Source organism: Manacus candei, unplaced genomic scaffold (genome assembly GCF_025592945.1).
Source record: "Manacus candei isolate 608988 ecotype Guabito, Panama unplaced genomic scaffold, ASM2559294v1 h1tg000050l, whole genome shotgun sequence".
Classification (NCBI taxonomy): domain Eukaryota; kingdom Metazoa; phylum Chordata; class Aves; order Passeriformes; family Pipridae; genus Manacus; species Manacus candei.
In genome coordinates, this window is record NW_026138098.1 from 12,327,685 (window position 1) to 12,336,814 (window position 9,130).

At 46.3% G+C, this 9,130-nt stretch overlaps 1 protein-coding gene across 1 annotated transcript in view; it reads right to left on the minus strand.

Annotated features, from left to right (window-relative positions):
- Positions 1-8,400, minus strand: part of SORCS3 (sortilin related VPS10 domain containing receptor 3) — a 285,430-nt gene extending 277,030 nt beyond the window's left edge. Inside the window, exon 1 of the mRNA XM_051800035.1 lies at positions 7,415-8,400. Within this exon, the coding sequence (XP_051655995.1) occupies positions 7,415-7,990 (576 nt within the window). The 5' untranslated portion in view covers positions 7,991-8,400. The remainder of the gene's footprint in view (positions 1-7,414) is intronic.
- Positions 8,401-9,130: the final 730 nt, after the last annotated feature.

Sequence of the window (9,130 nt, forward strand, 5' to 3'; positions counted from 1 at the left end):
CCCCACTAGTTCCAGGGGGATTCTGGCCATTATACCGGCACATAACTCAGGTTTGAAGGGACGCAGCAGATGAGAGACCCCGGCGCTGGGACTCCCATCTTCACTACAAAGCCTGGCAGCGTCGAGGGACGGCACAAAGGGAGACAGCGTCAGCTGCACGGGAGGCAAAACGCTTTACCACGGCTGAGTGCCTGGTAGAACTATTTTCCTCTCTGGCGGAGGGAACCCCAGTCAGTGGGAGTTTCAGGGAGTCAGTGACTCCGAGCGGGTTTCCATATCAATATTTCAGCAGCCTCTGCCTTCCCAGCACGCAGTCCCAGGCTCCCGGTCCCCTCGCCCTCCGCAGCATTCCCTCCCTTTCGTAGATGCCCACGCTCCCTCTAGCGCCCGGCTCCGCTTCCCTCACACCGGCAACCCGCACCCTTCCCTCAGTCTGTGCCCTAGGGATCTACATCGCACTGGAGCTAATTAAAACTGATGCTATTTGGGGCACGCAGGCCCTGTAGTGCTCTGTAGAGCATTTTGCCTGGCTAGCGATTGTGTTCGCATGTCGGAATACGAAGGGAAAAAACACCGTGACAGCTTCAGTGTCAGGGCTCTGCCATTCGTTTCATTGGGAGAGCAATCAGTACTCCGTCAGCACTGAAGATAAGGAACAAAAGAGAGGTTTGGTCATTCAGCGTGAATCATTTCTGATTTTTATTGCATGTTGGGACTCTGCTGGTGATGAGGCTGGAAATTGACCCTAAAATTTCCATAGCAGATTATTTATCAAATATGTTTCATGCCCCATGCTCTGCAAACACTCAGCGAACTTTCTTCAGTTCCCTCAGTTTCACTACACCCTATAAAGGTGGGAAAGGAAATACTTCCATGCTTCTCTTTTTGCATGGAGGAGATACTAACAACAATGCTGCAGTTCTCCCTGGACATTAAAAGGAAGCTAGGGTTGGGGGATTTGTTTACCTTGGATTACTGCAGGGAGTGTAGGCAAGCCAAGAAACTTGAATGCAAATGTGTGACTGCAGCAAAGCAGATCCCAGCCAAAGCAGATCCCAACTTGACCAGATCCCAGAGAAATCCAAGCCTTAACTCCACAAGTTCCTTGCAATTGTCCTCAAACCAGCCCCAACCTTGAACTCAGGCTTGGCCTTCAATTCTGAAATGAACCTGGATTTATAAGAGAGTACTAACTCAAGTAAGTATGTACTGCTCTTCTCCATTCTACCTACAGACATCCAGGGAGCTTAAGGAGTAGATGCTACAGTATGACTTAAATAAATTCTTAGCTGTTTACAAGACTAGTTTCCAATATCCTTTAGTACATTTAACATTAAAGATCTTGGCCCTTAACCAGTGCTTTGTCCATGAGGTAACACTGCTTTCCTGTGTTTTTCTAAATTTTACTTACAAATACAGCTATAAATTTGGAAACTCTCATGAAGTTTCATCTTCATACAGTCTTACCTTTAAGAAAACATTTCTTTCATCTCACCTCCCTTTGGAGAAAAATCTCTTCTGCCTAACATCAATTATATGCTCAAACCCATTTTCAAAATACTTCATCATCTAATTGGATGAAAGTTTTCCATTAAAAAAATAATTAAAGAATCACGTAGCTGTTTCTGTTTGCATTTAAACCACTGTGAAAGCTTAGCCACAAGTCCTAGGCCTATCCCTGATCGTGAAAAAGTCCGAGTACAAAGGTCTGAAGAGAAACTGCTGACAGGCACTTGGGACAGGAGCAGCTCTGTTACTGAATTTAGAACTACAAGAACATCAACAGCTTGATGTGCCCAGCAGGGTAATGGCCTAGGGAATTTGCCACCTTCATGGGATCCACAAGCAATATTCAGGCCTGTCCACTGGACATCAAACTGACTTTGCAATGAAACCAGTCTGGAGAAAAATAACACAAAAAATATTTTGCAGACACCTTTTTCCTCCTCTACTGACTCAACAGAACCACAAAAGCAGTTGCCATGATGGAGTTTATTTTTAATTTCAATTTTCTATTTGAATATTAATTAAAAATGGATTGGCAACATTCTGGAGAAGGACTTTAGTGGCAAAGTTCATTACTACCGGTAGAGGAAAAGTGGAAATGCATTAAGACATTTTGTCAGAGCTGGCCTACCTTCAGCGGCAATGAGACTGCAACCTGGTCAAAAGCTGCTTTTGAGAAAGAAAGTCTAGAACAGCAATTCAAATATCTACCAAATGCAGTGTATTTAATATGATTGCTCTTTCGCCATTTTGCACTCTAGGAGTAAACATTTTAGACTGAAATCCAACTGGGCTTTTGGAACAGTTACCCATGGCTAACAACTAAACGCAGCATTGCCTGACTAAAGATTCCCCTTCCTCCCTTCCAAGCATAGCAGTCTATTTGGAATTGCAAATATTGTCCATCTCGTTCTGCCCATCACACACTGCATTGCTAGCCATCTTAATGAAAAACTACCTGGCACACAGTGAGCCCATCAGCCTCCCTAGCTTGTAATTCGCCATGGGAGTGAGTAATGTCTCAGCATCAAACCACCAGTACATTAGCAGATCACACCAGAACACTGCCAACACCATTGAGAGGAATCATTCCCGGAAGATACAGGCTTCACTGCAAGAACTTGTACAACCTGCTTGTCACTGTCAGCCCTCAGAGCTTGCACAGGGGAAAGAAACAGGATCAGGAGCAGCAGAAGGAAAAGAAAACCCATTCAGAGGAGGGTTGTTCCAATCAGGTCATCTTTACATGAGTCTTGAAAATCTCTAAAGACTTTCTGGTGCCTTGCTGTACCATTTTTATTAAGAAACTCTTTCTAATATTCAGGCTGACATATGTTTTGGCTCTTACGACATGTTAATTCCTCTTCAACCAATAAGATAAGCTGCATCTTCTTTCTAACTCTACTTCAGATGACTACAGACTACTGCAGTACTATCAGCCCCCTCCTTACCATCTTGTCCTAAAGACATCTCATATTCCTAGTCTTGGAGTGAATCCTAAAACCATATTAACTATAGGGATGACAGTCACAGGTCCTCTGGACAAAACAGTGCAGCATGGCTGTCAAGATAAAACAAGGCTCCAGGCCAGTGTCCCACTAGCTCTTATCCTGCCTTCCTCAATTTTTAGAGTCTGGATTGTACCGTAAACATCTATGCAATTGCATGGTGTACACAAGTAGCAGCTACATCATTTAAGCACACTAGACTTCTCTGGGTTTATCTTCTGCACTGCTGTACTGCAGTGAGATAAAAAATGCACTGCACATTTTTCCTATAGTATATAGAAAAAGTCCAATGCCTAGGATCGTATAGGAACTTGGCCTGGCTGCAGCAACCTGCAATACACACATGCTTTAAACAAATGCCCTCTCGTGCTCTTACTGGGGCATTATAGTGTATTTCTCATCTTTATGGTAGAATTTTGCCTCTTGTTACTAGAAAGGTAAAGGCACATACACATGGGCTGCCTAAATCACATAATGACTATTAGCCGCTGCCTCTTCTTAGATAGTGGATTGAAAACATCTTCTAGAGAAATCTAGAAATGTGCATATTTGGTTCTTATATTGAAAAAAAATCACCCACAACACCACAGAATTTGCGGTAGTTCCATCATGGAAAAAGCATAGACAGAATTAAGTACTTCCAATAAACAGCTACATTAATCAGAGGGACAACTCTGAAACCTAATGACAACAGTTCCCATTTACCATTCCACTAGTGATCATATCAGGAGAGCAATCCTAGTGAGTGTGTTTTATTCACTGTCGTTTGTTGAAATCCCTTGAAAAACTTACTGTCAAGAAACAAGATAGTGAGATTTAAAACTGTAAGAGCATTAAAGGTGCTGCTACCCTTATTTTTTTTTTTAGGTACTTATCCTAGAAATCAGGAAGAGAGGACAGGAGAAAAGGTACTCTGAGGAATCAAATCATCATCACCGGAAGGTTGGAGAGTATCTGGTGAGCATAACAAGTAAAAATATCATGCAATAACATAAATACCCAGAGAGGGAAAACAAGTGTAGAGGATACAACGCTCACCGAATGGTACATTTGTACACAGTGTATGTGTTCAGAGAGGAATGGCTTTGAAAAAAGAATGACCTGCAGATCTTCTGGGAATAATAGTAGTTTTCACTAAAAATTCTCCTTCCTTCAGAAAGGCCTTGGCAAGAAAACAATTTATCTGACCTCTACAAGGTTCCCCAAGAGCTTCAGTGACCTTGTTCAATAAATGCTTCTGTTAGGGCAGATTGATACTTGAAGCCCAAACAGAAGTCTCCTTTTTCTCATATCAGACCCACTGAATTAAGCCAAATTCCCTTCACCAGAACACAGAGAACACAAACCTCATTTCTACACAGAATAGTATTTTTGCATTTTCCTAACAATTTTTACTTAAAGATCCTCAGGTATTGTACAAAGCAGAAATAAATTCTGCTCCACACCACCACTTTGTGGTAGCTAAGTAGTACTATCCTCATTTAACATAGAAGAGGAGATCCAGAGAGGTTAATTGTCTTTCCTAAGGTCATGGAAAAAGCCTCTGGGCAGGACAAAGCAGAGAACCCCAATTCCCTGATCTCACCAGCCTTCTGTCTCTATCATAATCCTAATCTCGCTATCTACAAATGGAGAAAACAAAAGTTTGTTGCCTGGAAGGGTGGAAGGGATTATTTTTTAATAAATTAAACTGAGATTTGAGGGACATGCAAGGAAAGTGGGGTAAGAGATGGAGGCAGAGTTGCTCTTAAAATAAAAATAAAGAAAAAAAAAACACAAGAGATTTTTACATTCTAGGTAACAGGACATCCAGGAGCTACAAAGATGTCCGTTTTGTGGAGTGTCTGTAGATCTATACTTCCCAGTAAAACCCCAGTTTTTTATTACTATGCCCTCATCATTGCAAGTCCATTCAGTGTTTAGGAACATCCCACCACTAATGTCTGATTTGAAATACACTGTTTCTTTGCATGAAATTTGATTGATCATGTTTTTAATAAAACAAAAGTGACAAAAGCTTAGGTTTTGAAGTCTGTTCAAGTAACAGGGAATTGGTAAAAGCAAGCTGCATGCCTCTTTATGGCTTTGGTAGCCTGAATACACTGGCATACAGACACATCGTAACTGCTCTCCTAGGTCAGCTGGCATAATCAAGACACGAGTCAGTATCTTTTACCCTTTTCAATACACCTTTCTGCTGCTTTGTATCTCTTGTGACCTAAGAAAATACATACTTTGTGTTGAGGGACTGGTAACCAATGTGGCTGGCAAAAGAAGCCACACTGTTTGCCCAGGTGACCTTGTGCAAATTGCTTGATGTTCCTGTGCCACAGACACCCCAACAGCAGAATTAGGTTAAAAACTGAACTGCAGCAGAAAAACAGGCATTGGATTCAGCCTTATCTGTTAATAAATGAAAGGACCCAGGTTCAAGCATTTAACTTTCCCTCTACGCTGTTTAAAAAAAAAAATCCAATTAGTCTCTAAATGCAGTATGTTCTCTCCAAAAGACAGAAGAGAAAGTCTCAGAATGCTAAACCTTATATTAGAAAAAACACAAAACAATAACACTGGTATTTATTAACATGTCTGCTTCTCCTTCCTACAAATACCACATTGTCAATAAACACCCATTTCTTTGCTTTTGCTTGTGCTTTTGAGTTGGAAGCTTTCAATGCATGGTATCCTGAGGTGCAAGTCCTAATGGAAAGTAATGAACAATGGAAACATTTTCCTTCATTACCCTTCTCAGTCACCTGAAGTTAAAGAATAAGGAAACTAGTTATTCAAATGGCATATTTCTGTAAAAAAAAAGGAAGGAGGGAGAATTTGGTGAAAATCACTTTCTGACCTGCATTTTAGAAAAAATAATCTTTCTTTCCCCTGCAAATACTTACAGAATGAGTTTTCTCTGCTACTTCAAGCAGAAATACTCAAAACTACTGGAAATTCATGCTGGGAAGGCATGGGGGAGGCATTTTATCTTCTATTGCTCAACACCCCTGGATTCAGCACCAAAATGAAACAAAAGAGAGGGCATATAGGTTGTTTTCTTCATTACATGCCATGTTACATTAAAAATAAATAATCCTAGAGACAAGTGTAGTGCTGAAATATACCATGCAGCTGTTTTCTCTTGAATGTTTGCTTTCATCTTTAATGAGAGTGGAATTCATGTCTGGCAAACACAATTGCCTTTAAAAATCGGTTAAATCAAAGTAACATCTACATTGCTGTCAGAATTATTGCCTAAGTAATAATAAATAGAGAAAAAAACCTTCCAGTCAAAAAAATAAAGAGGTGGTAGAATCGAACATTAGAACCTATAGCTGATGCACAGATAGGGAGACAGATAGATAAGGAGGTAGACAATTTGCTTTTTCATGACTAGCAAGTTTCATGAAGTATGTATCTGAAAACCCAGCCAATCTCTTATGCTGTTAATTGCTTTATACCCATTTCCAATAGCGGCAAAGCAATAAAAGAGGCATTTTCAAGGCAGTGACAAGCTATAATAATCAGAATAATAGGAATATTGTCACCAGACATAAAGGTTTCTCAGAGTCCTTTAAATTATGTATGTTCCCAGACTACATCAGAGTGGAAATGGTATTTCTGATACCAAGTCAAAAGAAACTTGAAGTTTTGTCCACAGCCATCTGCCGGGCGTTGCAAAGAGGGTGTGAGGGAGGGCCCTGTACTATCATGGCACAATAGCGTGTGGGCTTTTGGGACATGCCCCTTACACACACATACAATCCCACAGGCTTTCAGGGACACCCCAGTGACTCATTATTATTCACTTGAGGAAAAGGCGTGATATGCCACGGATTTTTTGTAAACTTTTTGCTGTGCTTGCACTACCTGCCTCGTCTCAAAGCCCTTGACGTGGTGTGGGGCTTTCCACCCCTCAATGAATTAATGGGATCTCTCGTCTCCAGCACGCACAGTGGGGTGCTTTTCCACCACGTCTGTAGTCATTCATCCCAGGCACAGAGGCAGAGAAGCGTGCCGAGGTGTATATTACATACAGGGAGACAGAGAAAGGGTGCCCAGCGGTGCAGCACTCGGGACAGGCTGGAGTGGGACGCCGCGGATCCTCCCTACGTAGAGGAGAGGGATGGGGCGCTCCCGCCCCGCTAGTCGGGAATCGCAGTTCTGCCTGGGGGGGCGGAACGGTGTTCCCATTCGCCTTCGCCTTTCCCCAGAAAAACTTTTCTCCTTTCCTGGGGCCACCGCCCCGTGTCCCACTCCCACTGGCCATAAGGGCGCCGTGGCCGCCCAGCGCCCCTCTACGCACCGCACCCCCGGCTCCAGAGGTGGGTTCGGCACCGTCCCGCCCGTCTGCCGGCTCCCTCCCCGCCAAGCCCCACCGGGTCGGGTCTGTCCGTGGTACTCACGCTGCTGTTGTGCCCGGACCAGTGCACCATGGCTTGGTTGTGCGCCGCATCCCCGGTGAGCGCGAAGGTGGTGCTGCTCAGCCTCGGCTCCTCGGCCCCTCTCAGCCGCGCCGCTCTCGCGTCCTCCGGGGGCCCGCGGGGCTGAGCGCGGCCGCCGCGCTGTCCCTCGGCCGCGGGCACCCCCCGGCGCCCCTCGCTGCTCCGGCGGGGCCGCGGCGCCGCCGGGCCCCGGCCCCCGGGCGCGCCGCCTCCCGCCCCCGCCGCGCCGAGCGCCGCTCCCCGCGGCCCCGCACGGCCCCCCGACTCCGCGCCCGGCACCGGCTCCGCGGCCGCCGCCGCCCCGGCCGAGTCCCGCGCTCCGCCGCCCGGCCAGCTCCGTAATCCCCGCGGCGGCGGCGGCGGCTGTCGCTGCTCCTGCCTAAGGCGAGACAAGGAGGTCGGCCAGGAGGGCGATGGAGATGAGCAGGATCTGCAAGTTATTTCGGCGCCGGTGCAACACCAAGAGAGGAGTAAAAACCATGTCCAGGCGAGAAAAATGGTGTGGCAGGTCGGGAAGCAGTTGGTCCCCTTCTCCATGCCTTTGCGGAGCGAGTCGGGGGGCTTGCAGAGGGAGGGGGGACGAGGAGCTGCGTTTAGGGCGCTTTTTCTTTTTTCTTAGGAAGAAAGGGGACGGATGCTAATTATAATATTTATTATTTGTAAAAGGCTCCTCTTTCTCTCGCTCTTCTTCTTTCTCTTCTTCTTCCCCTTTCTCTTCCCCTTTTCTCAGCCTCTGAGACGATGACCAGGAAAAAAAAAAAAAAGAAAGAAAAAAAAGGAAAGAAGGAAAAATAGGAAAAAAAACTCTCCCCGGTAGTTGGATTCTGTTCCTTACTGTTGCTAGATTTTTTTTTTTTTTTCAAAAGTGCTTTTCAGTGAAACTGTTCACGTTCAAGGATTTGATCAAGTGAGAGGGTACCACCACACGGGGGGAGGAGCCCCGAGCCTTGCCAAGCCGCCGCCGCCGCTGAAATACACCGCCGAGTCACCCGCCGCGCCACGCCGCCGGGGGCCGGGAGCGGGGCCGGGGGCGGGAGCGGGACATCGCGCCGCACCGAATCAGCTGGAGCATCACCCAGCCTTTTCTCCTGATTTGGTATGTGTGCTCCTGCCCGAGACAAAGCAGCCGTCATTCCCCGTTTCTGCTGATGTATGTGTACATACACTCGTGTTTACAGCAGTGTAGGTACTCCTCTCCCTGTGTGTGTGCGTGCATGTGTACGCGCAAAGGCTGGAGGTGGGTAAGGGGCATAAGGAAGCGCAGCTGGGATGAGTGGCTCTTGGGTGCCTCCCCTGTGTAACGGCGTGCCCGCGGACTCGGCTATCCAGCAGCACCCCTCCAGAGGCGGCTCCGTGCTTGTGGATGTGCCCGTCCCAAGTGGAGATTCCCGACCGTGGGAACTCGCGCGTGTGAGTGGGAATCCCAGCAACTCTGCCACCGTCCTGGAAGGGAGACTAGCAGGATTGGGGGGGCGGGGGGGGGAGGGCAATAACGAAGAAAGGGCAGTATCTGCAGGTAGCTCACTGCAGCAGCATCTCGGGACTGTGTCGGGAGAAGGAGCAAGGGAGATGTATTTCTTTAAGTCATGGCAGTGCAGCGCTCCCGCTCCCATCGCACGTCTGCATTTCCTCCGGCCAGAACACCTGTTTTCTGCTGGCAGAGCTCAAGAAGCCTTT